Here is a 24,354-nt window from a genome sequence, read left to right as displayed (position 1 = left end):
GGCCGCTGCGAGCCTCGGAGGCGCACGCGCCGCGCGGAGCCGCTCCCCCGGCGCCCTCGGGCCGAGGCAGGGCCGCCGCACCGGGCGCCGCGAGGCGGCGAGGCCACGGCGGGCCCGGGCGCGGCCACGTGCGCCCGCCGAGCACGCCCGCCCGCCGCGCCCCGCCGCGGGGCCGCCGCAGGCACGCGCGCCAGCAGCGCGCACACAGCCCGGGGCACGCACACCGACGGCCGCCGGGCCGCCGCGCCCCGCCCCGCGCCCGCCCCGCCCCGCGGCGCGGGCCGCCGCCCTCCCATTGGCCGCCCGGGCGTGACGCGCGGCGCCCGGCCCCGCCCCTCGTCAGTCACTCGGCGGAGGCGGCGCTGGCGGGGACTAGTCTCGTCCGGAGACTGGCGGCGGCGGCGGCGGCAGGAGCTCGAGCCCCGGCGGCTGAGGGCGGGTGCGCGCGGGGGAGGGAGGGGGGTCGGTCCGCGACGACTCCCCGGACGGCGTTTCTCCTCCGAGCGGCGCCGGTTTCGGCTGTGGGGGGGCGGGGGTCCAGCCCATCCATGACCATGGGCGACAAGAAGAGCCCGACCAGGTACCTGCTCCGAGCCGAGGGGGCGGAAGGGGAGGGAGGGCCGGGGGCGGGCGGGGGCCGGCGACGACTAGGCCCGGAGCCACCGGGCGGGGGAGGCGCCGCTAAGATGGAGATCCGGGGGCGGGGGTGGGCGGCGGCGGGAGGCGGCGTCCTCGCTCCGCTCCCCTCGGGGCCGGCGGCCGTGCGCGCCGCAGCCATGGCGGCTCCTCCTCGGCCGCCCTCCGCCGCCGCCGCCGCTCCGCCCAGACAAAGGGAGATTTAACCAGGTGGGGAGGGCGGGAGGGCGGGCGCGGGCCTGCGAGGGATGGGCAGGGACCGGCTCAGCCGCCGCCGGCCCGGGCGGCCCCTGCGCGCCCCTCCGGCCCGGCCGCGCTCCTTCCCGGCCCCCCCGGCCCCACGCTCAGTCCACGAGTCCGCCGCTTCCTGCGCCCGCCGCGGCCCTGCTCCGGGGCCGCCGCCGCCGGCCGGGCGAGCCACGCGGCCGGAGGGTGCGGGGGCTGCGGGGCGCCCCGGGCCCTCTTCTCGTCCCGGAAAGGTGGGTGGGTGGTCACCGAGCGAAGTTTCCAGCCCTGGATTGCTGCGAAATTACGACGCTCACCAGCGCCTGTGATTTGCTGTCTCCCCGTTTCCCCGCTCCCTGTCTCTCCCCTCTCCCTTTTCCCTTCTCCCTTCTCCCCTCTCCCCTCTCCCCATTCCTCCGTAGGCCAAAACGACAAGCGAAACCTGCCGCAGACGAAGGCTTTTGGGATTGTAGCGTCTGCACCTTCAGAAACAGCGCGGAAGCCTTTAAATGCAGCATCTGTGATGTGAGAAAAGGCACCTCCACCAGGTACTTGAAGATCTGTGTTCCCTTTTGTTAAAGGACTTTTTGTTTTTAAAGGTGGGAAAGAGGGTAGTGAGCTATTCATTTTGCCCTTTTTCCAACTTGTTGATTCTGGCTTTTTCTGCATTTGTGGGGTCGGTGATGTGTGGCTTTGGTTGTATTTCGTTTTGGGTGCATAGCCTTGTGTTGAATAAGTGATCCATGGTTTTCGTCTTATTTCAGACACTGAGTTTATTTTATACTTGTTTGCATTGGCTCATAAAGAGAGGAAACAGTACTTTTGCTATGGATTGTAGGACAGAAGACGTTTTCTTCTTGCCATGCGCAGAATGTTTTTAATTTGCCTATCTTGAATTATTTTCTCTGAGAAATTTAGTGTTGGTTGTACAGTAATGCTGGTTGTGCTTTTCCTGTCTTGAGCTGCAAACGTTTATTTTCTTGAGCTTAAAACTATATATTCAGCTTTGATAAAGAAAGTGCATTTTTTGGAAGGCCAAGCTGTCAGTTTGGTGTGTTTTTTTCTGATTAGATTATGCAAAGTGCTGATGGAAGACGATTTTGCAAAATGGTGTAATGAATTATGTGACTGTATTGTAGTTTGTGTTTAAAACTTTATTGTAATGAAAAGAATGTTGAAAGAATTTCTTTTCATTTTGGCGAAGGTAGTAAACTGCACCTGGTATCAAAAGTTGCACTCCAGATTTAGCATTTAGATATTCTAGGGCTAAATGTCAAAGCTGATTTTGTAGTCTTCCGGCCATCTTTTGACGTATGTCTTGGATTTGTTTCACTGATGTTAAAGTTTGAAGTTAAAACTATTCTTGAGGTCATATAATGTGCAGACATCGGGCTGTGTGTGTGAAAGTGAGACAGAATGAGTGAATTTCTGGTGGATCCTTGAAGACTTTGTTTCACTGGAACTTGTTTCTGAGTTGGTGGCATTCCAATAGGACTGTGTGGTAGTTAGTGCTCTATAGTTTAACTGGGTATTGTTCTTTCACTAAGCAAATGTGTCTGTTAGGATGCCATTGCTTTATTTATACCTGGGATGAAATAGGATATTGGGCAACCCCAAGAATATAGTGAAGATATTTCACTGTAAGTTTTTAAAGTAAATTCATGTCAGTTTTTTGTATTATATAGAATAGGTTTATTTAGTTAAAATAAAAACACTCATTGTGAGCTTAATAGATTTTGTTTTGCTATCCAAAACAGGGAGTTCCACCAAATGGCATGAAAACTTAGAAATGTATGTGTTATTTAAAGCAGCAGCGATTGTATTTTATTTATGAGTAATTTTTTTTACTTGTAGAATCCCTCAGAGGCCATAGCTCTTTATTGTGGTTTTGCTTTGAGTATTACCGTAGATGATGCTCAGGTCAGTGACTTAGGAAACTCCTAGGGACTTGAGAACTGTACTGGTGAAGAGAAACTCACACCAGATTCACACGTTTGCACCTGATGTGATGCTGGGAAGAATTCTGTCATCATGAAATGAATTTCAGCCTCTACATGTATTAAAGCTCTGACTCATCAACTTTTTGGAAGCACGTGAAACATTTTCACTTTAAAAACAATATGGGTGTTTAAAGTTTTTTCAGTCACAGATGATGACAGTGAAATTCAGTTTTTTAAGTAAACGTTAAATTATTAATGAAAATATTTTAGAGTCTGTTCAGGAACAGGATACTCACCTACTATCTTTAAAGATCTTTGTGTAATTTTTTTGGTGTTGAGTAGGCTTTGAACACAGATTCCAGAGATGTGAGGCTTAAAGTCTTACCAACTCATAATAGATAGATACCCTTACATAGCCTAAATTTGTTTCATTTTGGTTATTGCCAGTATTTTGGTGTTTTAGAGCTATTCTAGAAGTCGTCACTAATTGGAAGGCAAATATTTGTGCTTCATGTGGAAAGGTTAATTTCACAGGTTTGCATCCTATCCTATTTAGTGTATTGGTCAGTTTTTCTGGTCCTAGTTATTGCATGTTTTTTCCTGGGCCTTTTTCTTGCAGTTTTCTCTGTACCGCAAAGGTTTGACATTTTCTGCCTTGCATAATGTTTTAGTCGGGCTTCGTACTGATGGCAGTAGAAAGCAGAAAGCTTGTTGCTAGGTTTTGGACAGTGGGTAATAGGCAAAAATATGTAATTTTTAGAATAATTTTTAAATAATAAAAGAGTTTTTCTAACCTGTTGACTGGCATAGAAAATGGATGTTGTTGTTTTGAGATGTTTCATTTTAGAATATCAGCTGGTTGGCTAGTCTGGTGATTTTTGAGTTAGTTCATCGTTCTTGTCATTTTTGTTGTCATCATTTACCAACCAAAGAAGCCGGCTTTTAATTAGTGGCAGTTCAGTAGGACACAGCACTGTATTCATCCTCTGAGGGTAGAATTGATATGCCTCAGTTTGATTAGGAAAATACTACCACTCATCCAAAGAACATTTTTAATATTCTCAGGATGTGAATGGTACTGCTCAGGACATTGGGGAGAGGAGGACAGTGTTGAAAGTTGGTAAGCCATTTACCAGAATGGCCATACTCTAGGTTATAAAGGCCCTCAGAGAGGTATAAAAAGCTGTGGGAGGTCAGAGGAGTCTGGCTTGGGATCAGTTAGGAGTCCGCCACGCTCTTTATTTCTTCTGGACAGGAGAATTGATTCTACAGAGTTACCTGCCAGCTCTTCACTATTACTGCCATATGTACCAGGTACATTTGATTCTGCAGATGGAGTCATGGAAGTGATTCCAAAGGTACTTACTGTTCCTTTTGGAGTAGCTAGAGCAGAATGAGAGGAAGGCCAGAGACTCCTGAGGAACATGTTCCATGAAGGAGGAGGGAATTCTTACAGACCCCTTACATTTTGGGTGTGTTATCAGTTCTGTGTTGGGTCTCTACCTCTTGCTGGTTATTTTTTATAGCTTTATGGAGGTATAATTTACATAAAGTTCACCAATTGCAAGTGTATAATTCAGTGATTTTTAGTAATTTTGAAGAGTTGTGCAACCATCCCTGCAAACCATTTTAGAACATTTCCATCTCATGCCTGTTCTGTGATATACTTTTAAGTCTTTAACACCAGCACACAGAGGAGCAACCTGCAGTTGGGAAAGTTACCTCCACCTACCGTGCTGATGGACTCTAAGCCTTTCAAGCTAAAAGATAAAGGAGTGTGTATGTAAGGTGGTGATAGGTGGGGAAGAAACACTATCCCTTCCTAGGTAATAGCTAGTAGTATTTCGTAGCCCACTTTGCCAGGTTCATGAAAGAGTATCCAGCTTTTAAAAGAAAAACAATCTATAAATTTGAAAATTGGAGTTCTTGAGTGTTGGGCAGAGTAAGTATATTTTACTTTTAGCCTTGTTATTTCTCTGAATGCAGTGATGTCTTTATTGTAAAATAAAAATTACCAAGACTTTGCAAGTCTTGCTAATAAATGATTTTTGGTAATTGGACTGTATCTAACTTGCAGCTATTGCTTAAACCACACTCACTTGAAAACTTGGGTGTTTTTTGCTTTGAGTAATTACCATAGATTTAGAACTTATTGGTCTTCAACTCCAGATTTTATCATGATGTTGAGTTGAAATCATGTTTTATTTAATCCCTGTTTATTTTAATACTATCCGTCTGAAAATCGTACTGGTTTTAGAGATTTTACAGACAAGTAAAAGTCAGGAATATACTTTAGATGTGCAATAAGATTGTGTAGCTTAATAAAAAAGTTTGTACTTAGGATATTGAATTGGAAGTTGGTCGTCAGTTGTTTTGTGTGTAAAATGTTTTCCTTGTTTTCTCATTGTTTGCAGTTGTAATGTTGGACTTTTTCTCCTGTTAAATTCCGATACTCTGACAACTCAAAGTCTCTTTAGGGGTCATGAAGTACTTTAGAAGTTATAAGGGAAAGCACACATAATTAATGATAATGTCACATTTTGATTTTTGCTGAAGCTTCAAAAACTCATCATCCTGTAGTACTTTTCAGATAGGAAAACTCCGAGAAAGCAGAGGGAGTAGCCTAATATGGAGCAGAAGAAGTCTCTTCTCCAAGGTTCTGGGTCATCTACCACTGGGCTTTTGCTCCTTAGGTCCCATTGGTTTTGTTACAGGGTTTGTCTATCATAAAATTTCTTCATAAAATATATAGAAAATTACCTGTCTTCCAAATTTTCAAACCTTGTCAAACCTCAGCCTCAAAACTGGTATAAAAGCTGGGTCAATTACTCTCACCCAGAAACGGTGTATTTGCTGTGGCATTGAACCTACCGATTTATTGGTACTGACTTGATCTTATGTATACTTGGTGACCTTAAAGTAAATTACTGGGTAGTTGTGGTTATTTGACAAGTTTTTATTGAGCGCACAGCCATCTGGGCTCTGGCTACAGTAGTATACAGACAGATAAGGTCCTTGTTCTTGCGGAGCTTAAAATGCTATGGAGAGAAAGAGAAAATATGCAAGTAAACAAAAATAAGATAATTTCAGCTAGTGGCAAATGCTACAAAGAATTAAAAGCAGGATGGGGAATTTCAGAGTGATGAGGACTGGGTGGAGTGACTGCTTTATAGATTGCAGAGACACATTTGCCTTTTTAGGAAATACGAATGCTGCTTTCTTTTGGAACAAGGATATAGTTATTTCTGTATGTTTACCTGTGCCATTTAGCTCATTTTTGGGGGAACAGTTTAGAGTTGGAGCCTTTGTACACAGCTACTTGACTTTTTTTAGTTGCTTGTCACAGACTAAACAAACCTAGACCAGCTAACTTGCCAGTGTATCTTACTAGTTACTAGGTAGGAGGCTCAGAATGGATTCAGTTGTGTATTTGTTAATGCGGCATACTTTTACTGTGTGCTTCCGTAGATGCTGAAGAAATTTTAAGATTATTAAAAACTTTCTTTAGTGGCTATAATTTACCAAGATAGTTATCAGCACTAATTTAGTTCATTAGTATGTTAGGTGCCAGTCTCTAAATGCCTGCTTTCCCACTTGAACTAAAACATTCTACATTCTTTCCAGTTCTCTTTTTCCCATCACCAGGGCCTTTTCTCTTTGTGGCATCTTCCTTTATACTCTTCATCACTTGGGCTCCCTCTTATTTTTTGCCTGTTGATTTTAACTTTTTAATTTTATTTTTTTTAAATATATCCTTATTGATTTCAGAGAAAGGAAGGGAAAATGGGAGAGAGCAAGCTATAGAAACGTCAATGATGAGAGAGTTGTCATTGATCAGCTGCCTCCTGCATGCCCCCCAGCTGGGGATTGAGCCCGCAACCCGTGCACGTGCCCTGACTGGGAATCAAACCGCGATCTCTTGGATCCTAGGTCAGTGCTCAACTGCTGAGCCACGCCTAGCCAGGCTACCTGTTGATTTTTAAGTAAATGTTTTGGACTACAGCATACATACATAAAAGGGTGCAAATCAGTGATAAGGCTCAATGAACTTTCACAAAGGGGGCACACCTGTGCAGCTAGCACCCAGGCTAAGAAGCAGAACCTATAAGAACCCCAGAAGCCCTATGTGTACTCTGCCATCACTTCCCCTACCCCAGCTGCTCTTCTAACGCCAGAGATGAGCTTTGCTTATTTTTTGAACGTTATGTAAGTGGAGTCGTACAGTATGGACACTTCTGGGTTGTGAGACCCATCCCAGTTGTGTGTGGTTCTTGTTTATTTTACCAGGGTTGTTTAATCCTAATAATGAATATCTTAGAGCTCAACTCTGCATGCAGACCCTTATGCGTTCTAGAGATAGGATCTCTTCTCAGCTTCTCTTCATTACCTATATTCTTGAACACAGTTGTTTCCTCGCAGCAGTAGCATAAATCCACACATCATTAGGTGGAAGGAACAAATCCTGGGGTGTGGGAACTTCTTAGAACAAATAAATGGAAGTAAACTCTCTCTCATTGGTAGTGTTTTTAAGTCATTTATATTTCAACATATTAAATAGACAGAAAATTCCAGATTTCAAGGAACCTAACAAGCTTGTTGAAAAGATGAGACCATAAAAATAAAAAGATAACCAGTGGTATAAAGCACCCAGTGATGTGGATGAACTTCACAGTAGGCATGGAATGAATGAGTTCATGGAATAGAACACAAGTGCCTTTTAGAGGAGGTGAATCGAGTCCATTCGTCTATGGGAGTGCATTGAGGAACACCTCGCTCAGTCTAGGATTTAAACTAGGCCTTTATGATTCTTAGATGTAGGGTTTGCTCTACAGGCTGATGCAAGTTAATTAGTTCTTTGCTTCCTCCTACCTACTTAACTGTACTCTCCAGATGCCATCCACACTTTTCCACTTCTCCCCACAGGCTGGTAATTCTCAAATAGCTGCCACCATCCCATGCACACATACACGTGACAAAAAAATCTAACTGGCTCTTGGGCCTCTCCTCTTGGACAACTTAAATTATCTCCTGACTCCCATGGCCATTAGGATCCAGTCCAAATCCTGAGCAGCACAAGGGGTTTTTTATTTGGTCCTTTACTATCTCTTTCTTTGGAATATCTGGAAGCAGCCTGCCATGAATTGTGTCTGTGTTTCATACCAAACTGCTTGGTGTTTTCCAAGCATGGACCATGATGTCCCATTTCCATACCTTGTATTCATTCTGTGCCTCTGGATTTTCCTCTGAAATGCTTTTCCTTTTGTGTCCTGGCTGACTCTTATTGTCCTTCTGGACGTCTCTGGAAGCCTTTCCATCGCCCTACATTGGTGTATACCTCCTCATAACAGTTGAACTGTATTTTCATTGGATTACCTTTGCTTTTTTCATCTTTGTTGAGGGTGGGACCTTTCTTTTCATAGCTTTATTTTCCTATGTTACAGTGCCTGGCACTTGGCAGGGGTTCAGCAAATATATATAGAGCAAGTGAAGACTTGGGGTTTTGATTTGAGTCCCCCTTAAAACTGTTCTACTTAAGAGCTCTAATAAGCATTCTTTCATATTAGGGCATGTGTCTTGTGTATGTAAATGTTACTCAATTAGGAGAAAGTTTTCTTTATGAAGTATGTCCTTAAAACTAGCATTCCTGTTTTTCTGGTTTTGTTTTCTAAGTGTGTGCTAGAAATTAAACACAGAACTAGAGCCTCGGAGGCTGTAGGCAAGGCATTTACTTCCTGGAGTGGCCTCAGTCTCAGAGTTTTATTAGCACACTCACCTAACAGTAGCTGGGATGCTTCATAATCCTTTCTGGTGGCTCATTTGCTGGTTTAAGCAGTTGAAAGTCATATTGAAAAGTCTGGTATTAAACCAGAGGCCTATTTTGTTGTGCAGAACCAATTTTGAGGGGTGATAAGGAACTGGATGGGTGTGCTTGTAAGCTGGCACCTAAAGATAGTTTAGAAATGGCTACAGAACATTTTGGGTGTTAGAAATGGGCTGTCCACTGTGTAAGTTCTTTTGTGTCAGCACACTCATACCTTGGTCACTGTAGCTTGTATGTGGTGCACATTACTGTTCAATTTAGCAATTTGGATTAATTACTTCTGTTAAGTTGAAATCTTGACTCATTCACTTTATTCATTTATTTCGCTATAATTTCACTTCCATGCAGTGATGGATGCAGGCTGTGGTGTCAAAGGTGAGTTCTTCGTAAAGGCAGTGCAATAAAACTGTTAATCAGAAATCGTGAATAGTTGAAATCACAGAGTAAATCGTGAACATTTTATATTTTAATAGGACTAGATATCACTTCTTCCTCTCCTTTTTTCCCTCTATCAATTTAGAAAAATTATCTTAATTTATCCGTTAGTTGGGAAAATAAACTAGTGGAAGGGATATGTAAAAAATGCATCTTACTTAAAACTTGTTCAAAACATTTTCCTCTGTAATCCAAGAGCATTAGCAATTCAATTTGAGAGGAAACTTGGATAGCCTTTGGGAGGGACAAGAAATTAAGGGTGAGTAGGGTACCAGTTTCATCATCATATTGGGCCTTAAAACACATCAAGTGCGTGATGGTTGGTCAGAAGGGGAAAACAGACCTGGTGACTGCTTTCTAAGAACAGACCCGATTCCATAGGTAGGTTAGGCACTGTTCATTGTTTTACAGAATTACAGGTTTAATTTCTTAAGTGCTGCAAGAATATTCAAGGTCGTAAGAAATAGGAATTTAACTCAAACTACATTAAGTCAAAACAATTAAAAAATGAATTTTCCTGCCAACAAAGACAAGGATACCATTTGAACTCAGTCAAAGGAATAACTTCAGGATCAGGACCTCTGTGACTTGCTCAATTTCTGGACCATTTCTGGTTGTCTGGAGGTTGGTTTACTGTGATTGGCCAAGCCTAACACACCTGCAGGACCTGTTCCTTGAAGGGAGAGTGGACTCTCAGCTTGGTGGATAGAAGATAGCCACCATAGTGGAGTACTGCATTTTGGTTGTGTTACCAGACCAACACTCATGAGAGGGTCAGTTCTAAATTCAAACTATGTAATTTCTTACCCCAGCACCTTAATTTTTATCACATAGATAAAAGAAAAATTATCAATGAACCTTGGTAAAATTATAAAAATACTGATGTTCTGTAAGTAATTTTCTTATCATTATATTTGGTCAGTGATTCTTTGTCCTTTATTTTAGTTATAAAGGTAATACTTATTACAGAAAATTTTGGGGAAAACAACAAAACAAAGGTTATTCATAATTCTGCCATCCAGAATTATTTTATTTATTTATTTATTTAGCACAGATATTTAAGAAACTATATAGTTTTCCACCTGCTGTGTTTTAATATGCTAGTTCATTGAATTTTCAAAATGATGTAGGTGGTAGTTACCATGTGGGAGTTGCGAAGTCAGGCAGTATGTGCTATAAACAAACCCAGTCCTTGATTTGAAAAGTACGTATTCTGACCTGTCAGTTTATATGGTTCGTTTGGGTTCTAAGGGAAAATTTTTGTGAACACTTAATGGTTTAGGATGCCTCCTTGTAGAAGATAAGGCTAAAATCCAGTTTGCAGTTATTTTGCTTATTTTTTTGGATTGTTTCGGTTTGGAAAGTGAGAATATGCCATTGAATTCTTTTTTTTACTATATCTTTATTGATTTCAGAGAGAGGAAAGGAGAGGGAGAGAGAGATAGAAACATCAATGATGAGAGAGTCATTTATCGGCTGCCTCCTGCACGCCCCCGACTGGGGATCGAGCCCACAACCTGGTCCTGTGCCCTGACCGGGAATCGAACACTGATCGCCTGGATCCTAGGTCGATGCTCAACCACTGAGCCATGCCCGGCCGGGCTCATTGAATTCTTAATATCTGCAGCATAATTAATTCCTTCTAGATCCTTTATCAAAGGATAGTTAAGTACACAAGGCAAACTAGATTTAATGTTTTTATATTGTTTGTTTAGATTGGCTGTTCTCAAACGTGAGTATGCATCAGAATCATCTGGAAGGCTTGTTGAGATGTATTGCTGGGTCCCATCCCCAGCATTTTTTGTTAAGTAGGTATGAGGTGCCTGAGAATTTGCATTTCTTACAAGTTCCTAGGTGGTGTTGGTGCTGCTTGTCTGGGGAGCACGCTTTGAGAACTGCTGGTTTAGACGACCCTAAATTCTCCTATAGAGATGCCAGCCAGGTTTCCTAATGAAGCTGATGATAGTTTTTGATGTTGTGGCAGATTATGTCTTGGCATTTCAAAGTGCACTTAGAAGAAATAAAGGATCAACATTCTAGGATCCATTCTGGAGCTTGCAGTAGATGAGATATGCCTTAATTATTAATATATTGTGTGAAGTATAGGAATGTTTATAAATGGGGGACTATATCGGCTACACTCGTATCTTTTTTACATTCTAAACTCAGCTGTTATCTTACATTACTAACACTTGCATTGGATTTCAGATATATGTATTAAAAAAACCCCATTTCTTTGCATCATGTTAGAAAGACAGGACCAGGTCTTTCTAATTAGTAAATCAACATTCCAATAAAATGTTAGCAAGGAACATGAATAGGTAATTCATAAAAGAATGACAAATTAAGTTAGGAAAGTTGAGAAATGTATAACCTTCCCATTTCTCAAATAAATACAAAACAAGCTAATATTTTTTGGCAAGTCAAATATTAAATATTATGAAAAAATTTTTAGTGAGATTGGAAAATGGGCATTCTTTCACAGTTGTTGATTTATATTTTTTGAAGGCCATTATGTATGATGGTTGGTACCAAATTTCTTTAAAATATTTGTACCCTGTGATCCAATTCTGGGAATTTGTGTGATCTGCATGTAAAAATTTCTGTGTAAGTACAGGTACATTAATTGTGTCCTTATAACAAAAAATGAAAATTACCTACATAGGAATCAGCAAGGAGTTGTTTAAAAAGTATGGAATAGCCATGAATATTTTGCAGCTCTCAAAAATGTTTTGCGATCTCTCATACACTGGGGATGGGACTGTAAAATGGTACAACCACTCTGGAAAATAGTTCGGCAGTTTCTTATAAAACTAAACATATACTTACCATATGACCTAGCTGTTGCACTTGTGGATATTTATCCCAGAGAAGTAAAAACTTACGCTCACATAAAACCTGTTAGTGGCAGCTTTGTTTATAACAGCCTAAAACTGGAAACAACCTGAATGCCCTTCAGTAGATGAATGGTACATTCTTACCATGGAATACTACTCCGTGTTTAAAAGGAGCAAACTATTGATACATACAACTGTCATGGAACTCAAGGGCGTTATTCTGAATGAAAAAGCCAATCTCTAAAGGTCGCATACTAGAGGATACCATTAATATTCTTGAAATGACAAAATTACCCAGAGAGAACTGATTAGTGGTTGCCAGGGTTTAGAGCTTGTGGGGAGCAGGGAGATGGGTGTGACTATAAAGGGGTAGCAAGAGAGAAATCTTTGTGGTGGTGAATAGATCTGTATCTTAATTGTGGTCATGGTTACGTGAGTCTACATGTGTGATAAGATGGCCTAGACCTATATACACACACAGTGTACCAGTGTCACCTTCCTGGTTATGATATTGGACTATAATCAAGAAGATGCAGCCATTTCAGGGAAACTGGGTGATGAGCATATGGGACTTTGTACTATTTTTGTGATTTCCTATGAATTTGTAATTATTTCAAAATAAAAAATTAAGGATAATTTCAGAATCTGTAATGAAAGATAACGTCATAATAGAAAAAAGCAAGTTACAAAAGGATAAGCAGTATGGTCCTACTTAAGGAGTATTCGTACCGCTTAAGAAACGCACCTAGAAGGAGTGACTCGTCATTGTATTCTGAGTGGGGGGTGATGGATTCTTTTTGTGTATGTAATTTTCTTTAATTTCTATAGTGTGGATCAGTTGGTATCACTTTTGTAGTTGGAAAGGCCAATTTTCATAATAGGACATTTTAAAAAAATGATCTAATTGTGGACTTTTGAAATTTAAGTAACGAGCAGTATTTTTACATTAAGGGATTTTGAAGTTTTGTTTATATTGGTTACATTAACTTGGTATTAAAACAGCATTAGTTAAGATTGGAAAGTATCTGTACTCTAAACATGTTGTGTTTGTAAATCTAAATTTGTTTTGTGCTCTTTGTATTTACAAGATATCCTGAGTGGTTTTCTAAATGATACTGCTGTCCAACATAAATATATGCGTTGCAAGCCACATGCAAATTTAAACTTTCTAGTAGCTACAGTAAGTGTAAAAAGAAGCAGGTGAAATACTTTTAAGAATACATTTTGTGTTTAATTCATTATATTAAAAATACTATCATTTCAACATGTAATTGTTATACACTTGCAGCGAGATATCTTCCATTCTTTTCCCACTAAGTCTTCAAAACCTGGTGTGCGTCTTAGAACTACAGCACAGCTCACCCAGACTAGCCGCTTTTCAGTACCCACACGTGGCTAGTGACTGCCATAGTGGAGAGGAGCTCAGAGCCAGGGCTTTGTTGTCAGACCTGAGTTCCAGTAGCACCAACCATCTCTATCATTTGCTACCCTTGTGACCTTGGGCATGTTACTTGAACTTGTGCTGTCATTTCTCATTTACAGGTAGTAACTTCTCCACAGGTGGTGGGTACTGTAAGGATTAGATGAGTGACTGTGTGTCGCATACTAGGCATGGGACCTGGTGCAGAATACATACTATAAGCAATGTGTACCTGTTGGTAATGTTATTTTTCCAGTAGAGTGTGTCCTGGATTGAGTGAAATCATTCTAAAGACAGGACTTTATAATATTACTAGTGAATAAACATATAATTAGTACATGAGATAATCTTTGTATTATGACTGCTGAATGGACAAATACTTGAACACTTGTGCAAAATATCGCACCAGCCACTTGAACATTTAGACTTAAATCTTAAGATGCTATAAAATACTGTAAAAGGGGTGAGCAAAAATAGGTTTACAATTGTAATACAAATAAATAATATAATACTTAACAAATAATAATAGAAGAATAAACTGTTTCCCGTACTCAGCTGTGAACCTACTTTGCCCACCCCTGTATTTGCATAGTACTTTACATCTTGCATGCCAGTTTTATGTGCACTTTCCCAGTGTAACACTCAAAGCAATCCCAAGAGAGTTGCTATCCATCTTTCACAGTTGAAGAAGCTGAGGCTCAGAAAAGTAAAGTGACTTAGTTGATTTCATGCTCAGAGTAGAAGAAATAGAAAGGTGGCTTAATTAAATGGGCAAATTATTAATTGCATTCTTTTGATTCTTTCCCTTCCACCTTTGCTGTCTTGGGAGAGAACACATTGTCTTCTTCCAGGGCCATTGGAATGAGGAGAGGGGGTGATAATTACCCTGAGATTAGCCTCATCGGATCAGATTTGGTATAAAAAGTTCTTGTATAGATTCGTTGGTTTATCTCTTTATAGAGTGTTAATCATTCTGTCTCGTAGTTAAATACATCCACAGAAAGAGGCTAAGAATACGTAATATATGCTGATTGCCTTAAAATCAGAGTCTTTGAAGTGCTGCTTATCACTTGACGTGTTCAGAAAATTACATACTGTTTTGTTTTGGCCTCACCTGAGGATATGCCTTTTCATCGACTCAAGAGAGGGGAGGAGGGAGACAGAGAGCATCTGTGGGTTTCCTCACACACTTGCCCTGACCAGGGATTGAACTGAACCTTGGTATGTGTTCTGACTAGGAATCGAACCTGTGACCCTTCGGCACACAGGATGACGCTCTAACTGTGGAGCCACACTGGCCAGGGCTACACCATTCTTTGAAAGACATTGCATGCCACCATTAAAGTCAGTGGGGAGAGGCGCTGAGATTGTGAGTGCAGTGGAAGGTGCTTGTCCCCTGGGCAGTCAGATGTTCTAATATGTAGATTCTGCTTTCACTGTTAAATATTGCTGGCTTCATTTCGAGTTTCTTCTCCAATTAGGAAAATTGAGGAAGTCACATGACGACATCCATTTGTTATTGGGTTCTCTGGGTCAGCATGTATGGAGGTAGTAAACTATCAGCTAATTTTGACAAGTACTTCTGGTGTGAATCAATGATATGTATTTATAATGGGTAATTTTATTTTGGTGCTCAGAACTGGAGTGATGATGGCGGAAGTAGGTAGTGTGTTCTTTGCCCCTTAGTTTTCTACCTTTTCAGATTTTTTTCCCTTTTGGCTCCACATGATTTGCCTGACAATGCTACTCTTCTTGTCTACCCAACTTGTACTATAGATTTAGGTCTATAAATCTTACTCAAAAACCCATCAGAATCCGATAAGAGCTCATCACTTCTGATCTTGGTGAATCTTAGCAACATAAAATTCTTCATTGGTGTTTTCTTTATTGAAGGGCTGTTGTGAGGATTGTGGAATGTAGCTATCCTCATTGAATTTTGGGGTGAAATTTTATGTAATGCAATGTGTTTCAAAGATTTCTGTTTTGGCAGGGGAACCTCAATGCCTAGGATTTCTGAAAAATCTGACTCTACACAGCCTCTGCTACTGCAATTATATGGTGAATAAAAACTAAAAATAGCTGCATTGTAAGGCATTACATATGTACAGATAGATATATATGCTAAGTTTGGATTTTAAAATGTGGGTTGCAATTAATATTTGAAGTTTTCTGAAATTTCCAGAACTAGATGATTTCTATGTGTAGCTGAACAGTTTCCTTATTTAAGTTTAGTTAATGTTTTTATTTTGAAATCCTTCATTTATGGGTAACAAATTCTTGTGCCAGATTTCCCAGTCTAAGAATCATTGCAGACTGACCAAAACACTATAGATTCAGTTAGTCTCCTATTTAAGGATGTTTAAGATAATGGCTTCCCCTTAGAATGTCTGGTATAGAAGATGAGGGTTATTTTTGGTTTGTTTGTTTTTAAGTACAAACTGGTGTACTACAGCCCTAGGGATATTCTTATGTAGTCCTTGTTATATTGCCTAAAAGAACAACTTTGGTCCATCTTTTTTTTGTTGTTGCAACATTTATATTACTGAAATAGTTAATACTTGGGTCATGCCCCAAGGCAATGCTTGGTTCAGGTGTACACTGGACATTTTTTTTTTTTTTAAATATATCTTTATTGATTTCAGAGAGAGGAAAGGAGAGGGGGAGAGAGAGATAGAAACATCAATGATGAGAGAGTCATCGATCGAGCCCCCAACCCGGGCATGTTCCCTGACCGGGAATCGAACCCCAATCGCCTGGATCCTAGGTCGACGCTCAACCGCTGAGCCACGCCTGGCTGGGCTGGACATTTTTCATGCTGAGCATTTTCGAACAACTTGCTGAGTGATCTAGGTGCTCTAAGTGTAACACAGACCCAGAAGGAACTTCCTTAGGTAACAGGAAGAAGATTGGGATGCTCTGATCAAAGACTTCATTGGTGATCTGCATCCAATCCAATGAGAATGCTTACAAGGGCCAACATTTAATAGGCTTTTAGCATAGTGCCTGAATTGTCCCATTTAACCCTGAAGAGTCTATGATGTATACATAGATATATCCCCATTTTACAGATAACAAAAAGGCTTAGAGCTTACATTCCTAACCCAAGTTTATATATCAGAGTTGCCCTTAATCCACATCTTTTCCAGCTTCACAGTATTGTCTGATGTTTTTCTCTAGTTTTTTCTCTGATAATGGCATTATCATCTGTATAGCCACCCAATCTATAGACTTCAATTTGGACATTCATCCATAGCATTCAGACAGAAGAGGGAACCCTTCCATATTTATTTATATGTTGCTGAGAGATCTTAAACATTCTCATCACAAGGAAACAAATTTGTAACTGTATAATGACGGATGTCAACTAGACTTATTGTGGTGATCGTTTCACAATATATACGAATAGTGAATTGTTATGTTTTACACCTGAAACTAATGTAATTATAATAATATAATGTATGTCAATGATACTGGAATATAAAAAAATTAAGAAATCACTTGGAAATAATGCCATACTGATTTTTTTATTTTTTTAAAATTTTTTTAAATATATCTTTATTGATTTCAGAGAGAGGAAAGGAGAGGGAGAGAGAGATAGAAACATCAGTGATGAGAGAGTCATTGATCAAGCCCGCAACCAGGCATGTGCCCTGACCGGGAATCGAACCCTGATCGCCTGGATCCTAGGTCGATGCTCAACCGCTGAGCCACGCCCGGCCAGGCAATGCCATACTGATTTACTTCCTCTCTTTAGTTTCTAATTTTACTCTGTCGTTACTCTTATATATCTTTATTGATTTCAGAGAGAGGAAGGGAGAGGGAAAGAGATAGAAACATCAATGACGAGAGAGTCATTGATTGGCTGCAGCCCACAACCCGGGCATGTGCCCTGACCGGGAATCGAACCCCAATCTCCTGGATCCTAGGTCAATGCTCAACTGCTGAGCCACGCCCGGCCGGGCTGTTGTTACTCTTAAAATTATCTCCCCATACCTGCTTTTCTGCTCACAGCTGAGACAGCAATTGATTGCAAAATAGAATTCTTCGGAAGCACTGTCTGTTTAAAACAGTGATCTCTCAGGAGAACTAAAGAATGCCTTCCTCTGAAATTCCACTCTGTCCAGTGTTTGCTGGCTTAAGGCTTCGGAAACAGCTATCTTGAAAGGTTTGTAAAACAGTGATTATAGAGGACCTTTCTAGACTAAGGATATGGCTTACGGAGGTAAAGGTGGATTAAAATTGGCAAGGTCATGAAGTCTATGTTTTTCTTAGAAATTTTGCAGCTGAGTTAGGACTCAGAATGGTTGTTAATTCTCTTAGTAAAGGATTTCAAGAGGTGGGCCACAGAATTTTTTGAACTGATGAATAATTTAGATACTGGAATTTTGTGCTACTCTTTCAGAGTGAAGCTCTAGAGGATCTTCCCTCTCAGCAGGTTCTGTTTATAAATGAAGTCTTCTTAGAATTGTATGTTAGTATTTTCAGAACTCTGACCTAATCATGAATTTCATGACAGAAGATAGTTCTCATGATGAATGGGGATGTTTTGTTAAAAAGAGAATTTGTTACATTAATCACTTAACGGAGCACAAACTTTGAGAATAAGTAAATGCTCTATGAAAATAGAGATTAACAGTGAACCTCAGAGTTGGTTTCTAAATAGATGTTTTATGAAAACTTTTGTGAAGTCAGTACCTAGTTTTAAAAAATATTTACAAACCAGGAAAGCCCTATACAAAAATGAATAAATTTAGTACCTAGCAACCAGGTTGTTCCCTAGTTGGGGGAACTTTCACAAAATTTAGCATTAGACTTAATCCCATAGTTAAACCAAGTAATGGTAACTTGATGAGTCATTTTGAAAGGTGGAGAGTATTTTCAGAATTTATTTTATTGATAACATTGGTCATGGAGAATTGTTATAAGGATATTATTTTGTCTCAGTGACCAGTGTAATCTTTAAAGCGTACTTTTTAGTTTTGTTTTGCTATCACCGGCAGTTTGTTTTGTTTCCAGTTATGATTTTGTCAGGTAAATATGTCCTAATTATCTTTTCCTAGTTCCCCTTTCCTTTACCCAGGCTCTATAGTTTGATAAGAAATAATGCTTTAGAAATGAGATTTTTATTTGTAATTCTAGTTACATCTGTCACATCTGTAAAGTGAAATTCAGATTTACAGTGGTTTTTATTCTCCAACTTTTTAGAAATAGGCAGTGTCCAGTAGCTTGGACACACTTGTATCATCTTAACTTTTCTACTAGTGGTAATGAACCGTATTTTCGAAGAAAGAGCTAAAACTTCTAACTTTGATTTTTATGGTGATTGCTATTTAGTTTTTCATTTTAAAACTCTTATCTATGTAATTGAGTACATGTATCTGAATTTTAGGAAGTAAGACTCAATATGTGGTTTTCTTGTGTTCTTTATACTCTCCCCTTCAACGAGTCGACGTGAACGGATGGATTGTTCTTTAACAGTCAGGATGTGTGTCGCATGCAGGTAAATTGGACTTTCGGTACTGTTCTCGAGTATATAATTTGACCTTTAGTTTAGCAAGTGTTTGCATTAAGTTGTGGAAAATACTTACTACTGTATATGAATTAATATATTTTTAATTCTTGCCGCGGGTGCTTTAGAATCAGAAACAGCAATCTTGTTGGCCTCTCTTCTGCTTTACAGCAGAAAGCAACATAAGAATGATAAATGCAGAGCAGTTTGCCCAGGTTTCCAGTTGTCTTATGATTGAGAATTTCCTCATCTAACCCTAAACTTCATTTTAATCATTAGCTTCGACCTTTTCACACCCTCCCCCTCAAAAAAACCCCCAAACCCTGGAATTAAAAGAAGGCTTCAGGCAAATGAAAATTATGTACTGTTTTTTTTCTTTCCCTTTTGCTTTTTAAGACTCAAGGATTTAAAAGTAGTGAAAGAAGTCCCACCTCTCCTATTGTCCAGCTGCATGAAAACTTTCAGAGGGCACGAAGCAGGAAAGAGCTAATCAGATAATTGACCTTGGAGTAAACTCAGCCTGGTTGTGTTTCTTTCCTTTCACATCTTTTCTTGTGCTGGACATAAAAATGTTTGGACCAGACACGGGTATGGAGATAAAGAAAAGGAAGAAGTAGGGTAACTGCTGCAGGGAGCGTGAGAAATAGTACAGTGACCTCAGTCGCCGGAGGCTGCGCACGGGCTAGAGTCACGATTCTTCTAGACATCTGGAAAGCCACTTCATGTCTTGGTGAGACCCTGGTGGTGCAGATTGTTTCTAAAGAGATGCATCTTATAATTTGTAAGGTGTGTGATTGTCATAATGGTATTTGATACTAAATTTAAAGCTAAAATGTTAGGCTCTATTAACAATTAAAATTAGGAATGAAGATACAGCATTTTGAAAATACTTAAAGGCAGTGAGAAATACTTTGCTTTATAAAAATATGCTCTCTTTGTAGCGTCTCCTGATTTTAAAAGATAATAGTCAGTAACCCTTATGTAGAATAAATTTTGTGTACTAATGCATAATTTCTGTATTAACCTTTGTATTAATCCTCTGTATTAAAAAACAAAAAGTATTGTATTCCAATCAGGAGAAAAGGCATAATGTCTGTGCTTAATTTTTTTCAGCTTTATTTATGTAGACTTGGCATATAAGAAACTTAATATTTAAAGAATAACCTGGGAAACTACCAAAAACAAGATAATGATCACATCTGTCACCTGAAAATTTTCTCTTGCGCTTTGGTAATTCCTTCTTACGTTCTGTCCTCAGGCAACCACTTATCTGCTTTCTTTCACTATAGGTTTGCATTTTCTAGAATTTTATATAAATGTAATCAGATGTATGTACTCTTTTGGGAGGGCGGGTCTATTTTCTTTCAGCCAGCATGCTTATTATGAGATTCATCCATGTACATTCCCTTTTCCAGCTGAATAATATTTCATTGTGTGCATATTCTGCTATTTGTTTATCCATTCACCTGTTGACAGGCATTTGAGTTTCCATGTTCTAGGTGTTGTAAAGCTGCTTTGTACATTCCTGAGCATGTCTTTGTGTGGACCTATGCTTTCACTTTTGTTGAGTAAATACCTAGGGGTGGAATCAGTGAGTATGTTTAACTTGACTGCCAAACTGTTTTTTAAAGTGGCTGTATCATTTCAAATTCCAGTGTATAAGGATGCACTGTATAAGGATGCTCCACATCCTTGCCAACCTAAATGTGGTTAATCATTTTAATTTTAGACTGATAGAGGGCATCTGACGGTATCTCATGGTTTTAATTCGTGTTTCCTTAATAACTAACTATGTTGCACATGTTTTCATGTGCTTATTGACCACCTGTATATTTCTTTCCTATTTTTTTTTTGCTTAATCCCTTCACTTTTTTTGTGTATTTTCCTTTTAAGTTCTTATTTTCTTTCCATATCTTTTATAAACTATTTTGTAAAATTTATCTTTATTGTTGAAAGTATTACAGATATATCCCCCCCTTTTCCCCATTGACCCCCCTCCACCCCCCGCCTCAGCCCCAGGCCTTCCCCATACCATGGTCTGTGTCCATGGGTTATGCATATAAGCATATAAGTTCTTTGCTTAATCTCTCCCCACTCCCCCCACCTTCCCACTGAGATTCCTCAGTCTGTTCCATGCTTCCATGTCACTGGATCTATTTTGTTCATCAGTTTATTTATTCTTTAGATTCCACATATCAGTGAGATCATGTGATACTTGTCTTTCTCTGACTGACTTATTTTGCTTAGCATAATACTCTCCAGTTCCATCCATACTGTCCCCAAGGGTAAGAAACCCTTCTTTTTTACAGCCACATAGTATTCCATGGTGTAAACGTCCCACAGCTTTTCTATCCACTCATCTACTGATGGGCACTTGGGCTATTTCCAGATCTTAGCTATTGTAAATAAATAATGCTGCTATGAACATAGGGACGCATACATTTTTTCTGATTGGTGTTTTGGGATTCTTAGGATGCATCCCTAGAAGTGGGATCACTGGGTCAAAAGGCAGCTCCATATTTAATTTTTTGAGGAAACTCCATACTGTTTTCCGCAGTGGCTGCACCAACCTGCATTCCCACCAGCAGTGTGCTAGGGTTCCCTTTTCTCCACACTCTCGCCAGCACTTGTCGTTTATTGATGGAGCCATTCTGACAGGTGTGAGGTAAGACCTCATTGTGGGTTTAATTTTCATCTCTCTGATGATTAGTGACTTTGAGCATTTTTTCATATGTCTCTTGACCATCTGTATGTCCATTTTGGAGAAGTGTCTATATAGGTCCTTTGCCCATTTTGAAATTGGATTGTCTGTCTTCCTTTTCTTAAGTTGTATGAGTTCCTTATATATTTTGGATATTAACCCAGTATCAGATATATGATTGACAAATGTGTTCTCCCATACAGTGGGCTCCCTTTTTGTGTTGTTAATGGTTTCTTTTGCTGGGCAGAAGCTTTGTAGTTTGATGTAGTCCCATTTGTTTATTTTCTCCTTTGTTTCTTTTGCCCTAGGAGATGTACTGGCAAACATATTGCTATGAGAGATGTCTGAGATTTTGCTGCCTATGGTTTCCTCTAGGATTTTTATGGTTTTGCGACTTACTTTAAAGTCTTTTATCCATTTTGAGTTTATTCTTGTGTATGGTGTAAGTTGGTGGTCTAGTTTCATTTTTTTTGCATGTACCTGTCCAATTTTCCCAGCATCAGTTATCGAAGAGACTGTCTTTACTCCATTGTATGTTCTTGCCTCCTTTGTCAAATATTGAGTGTAATGGTGTGGGTCGATTTCTCAGTTCTCTGTTCTGTTCCACTGATCTATATGTCTGTTCTTGGGCCAGTACCAGGCTGTTTGATGACAGTGGCTTGTAGTATAATTTGATATCTGGTATTGTGATCCCTTCAACTTTGTTCTTCTCAAGATTGCTGAGGCTATTTGGAGTCTTTTTTGGTTCCATATAAATTTTTGGAATATTTGTTCTAGCTCTGTGAAATATGCTGTTGGTGTTTTAGTAGGAATTGCATTGAATCTATAGATTGCTTTGGGTAGTATGGATATTTTAGTGATGTTAATTCTACCAGTCCATAAACATGGTATATTCTTTCAGTTGTTTGTATCTTACTCTCTTTTTTCAGTGTCCTGTGGTTTTTCCAGTACAGGTCTCTTACCTCCTTGGTTAAGTTTATTCCTAAGCATCTTAACTTTTTTGTTGCAATGGTAAATGAGATTTTCTTTTTTTTTGTAGTTTATCTTTCTGAGAATTCATTATTGGTGTATAAAAACGCCATCAATTGGTTGCCTCCCACAAGTGGCCCAACCGGGGCCAGGATGGAGCCTGCAACCCAGGTATGTGCCTTTGGCCGGAGTCGAACCCGGGGCCCTTCAGTCTGCAGGCTGACGCTGTCACCACTGAGCCAGACCAGCTAGGGCTTTAATGTCAGACCATCCTTTGTGCTTACTTTAGGTCTCTGAGTTTGCAAGGCCACTGTGCAGGCCTTCCTTGAGCTGTCAGGTTAGCATGTGGCCCCTTTTCATCCACAACTATTTTGTTCATGGAGTCTGTGTCAGCCCTTTGCTGCCAACACCACACTGTCTGAATTCTGTAAATAGTCAACATAAATCATGAATTCAGGTACTGCCAGTCCTTCAACTTGGTATTTCTTTTTCAAAATTGTTTTGACTATACTAGGCCTCAGGTTTTTTCTTGTAAATTTTAGAATTAGCTTGTCAATTTCTATGAAACTTGCTGGGATTTTGATTAGATTGCATTTAATCTATAGATTAGAACTGTTCAGTAGCAGCATCACTTTCTGTAATGATGCTTATGTTTGTATCTATACTGTCTAGTATATGGCAGTGTCTAATGACATATGACTATTGACTACTTAAAATGTGGATAATGAGACTGAGGAAATTTTAAATTTTATTTGATTTTAATTAATTTAATCCGAGAGGGTTTAATCTTCTGGGTATACTTCCCTGAGTTATAATTTGAACTTTGGCAGTCCTTTCTTTTGATTCTTTCATAGTTCTCATCCCATGTTTTCTATCTTTTGTCTTTAGTTGTCTCTAGTTCAGGGTACAAAATGACTGTACGATATGTGCCCATCTTGCTTTTCTTTGCATTGTTATAGCTATCAGGCAATGTTAATGTTTTTCAAATGGGTCCTTTAGAACTGCTTCTTTCTTTGAAATGGTGACCCTGTTTCACCTTGACCCCTAGCCCTCCTACTGGCAGCTGTTCATTCCATGTGAAGCCTTGCTGGGTGCCATCAGTCAGTAGGTCACCATATTCTAGGGATGGAACTCTACAGGCTTTAAGTAGGGATAGTGGAGGAAGATGAAATCTGGCTCCTAAAAGACTGAGGTATAAGGAGAATGACAGTTTATTGTGATAGTTCTTTCCACTAACCAGATGCTCAGGTACCCTGTTAAATGAGATTTGTGTGTGAAGGTGCTAAGAGCCCAGGTTAGTGATTTGAACTTGCTTGGTAAACCTGGAATTTGTATGAAAGGTGTGGCTCTTTGTGCGTCTTATAGTCTTGAAGGCTCCATCTATACCACACTAGAGAAAATGCATTTCTGGTTAATGAGATTCTTTTTGTGTGAAAATTTTTAACCCACCTCCAGAGATTGTTTTATGTAATTCAGTATAGAAGTTATAAGTGCTGAATCGCTTTCCTACTTTTTTTCTCTAGTGTTTAGGGAACAATAGTTAATGATTGGTTTTGATCACAAATTTTGTTAGGTCTGCTTTACAGGCAAAGATTTATGTCCCAAAAAAGAGTAATATATTTCAAGACTTCTTAGTTTCAGAATATGTGATACATTGGTATTCCATAGAAGTAGTAGTGCATATATAGTTTGTTGATTTTTTTTTTTTTTAACTCTTTAAAAAAAACTTATGAAATAATTGCAGATTCACATGTAAGAAATACTACAAGGAAATCCCATATACCCTTTATCCGTTTTTCCTAATGCTAACATCTTACATGACTATACTGCAGTACCATACCCAGGACATTGACATTGATAC

General features: G+C 39.8%; 1 protein-coding gene across 1 annotated transcript in view; it reads left to right on the top strand.

Annotated features, from left to right (window-relative positions):
• The first annotated feature begins 479 nt into the window (after window positions 1-479).
• RYBP (RING1 and YY1 binding protein) overlaps window positions 480-24,354 on the top strand; it is a 72,966-nt gene continuing 49,091 nt past the window's right edge. Inside the window, exons 1-2 of the mRNA XM_087825135.1 lie at window positions 480-580; window positions 1,284-1,409. Of these exons, the coding sequence (XP_087681261.1) occupies window positions 549-580; window positions 1,284-1,409 (158 nt within the window). The 5' untranslated portion in view covers window positions 480-548. The remainder of the gene's footprint in view (window positions 581-1,283; window positions 1,410-24,354) is intronic.

Source organism: Miniopterus natalensis, chromosome 15 (assembly GCF_054644295.1).
Source record: "Miniopterus natalensis isolate mMinNat1 chromosome 15, mMinNat1.hap1, whole genome shotgun sequence".
Classification (NCBI taxonomy): Eukaryota; Metazoa; Chordata; class Mammalia; order Chiroptera; family Miniopteridae; genus Miniopterus; species Miniopterus natalensis.
The sequence above is the reverse complement of the archived record's forward strand: the minus strand, read 5'-3'. Positions and strand labels throughout refer to the sequence as shown.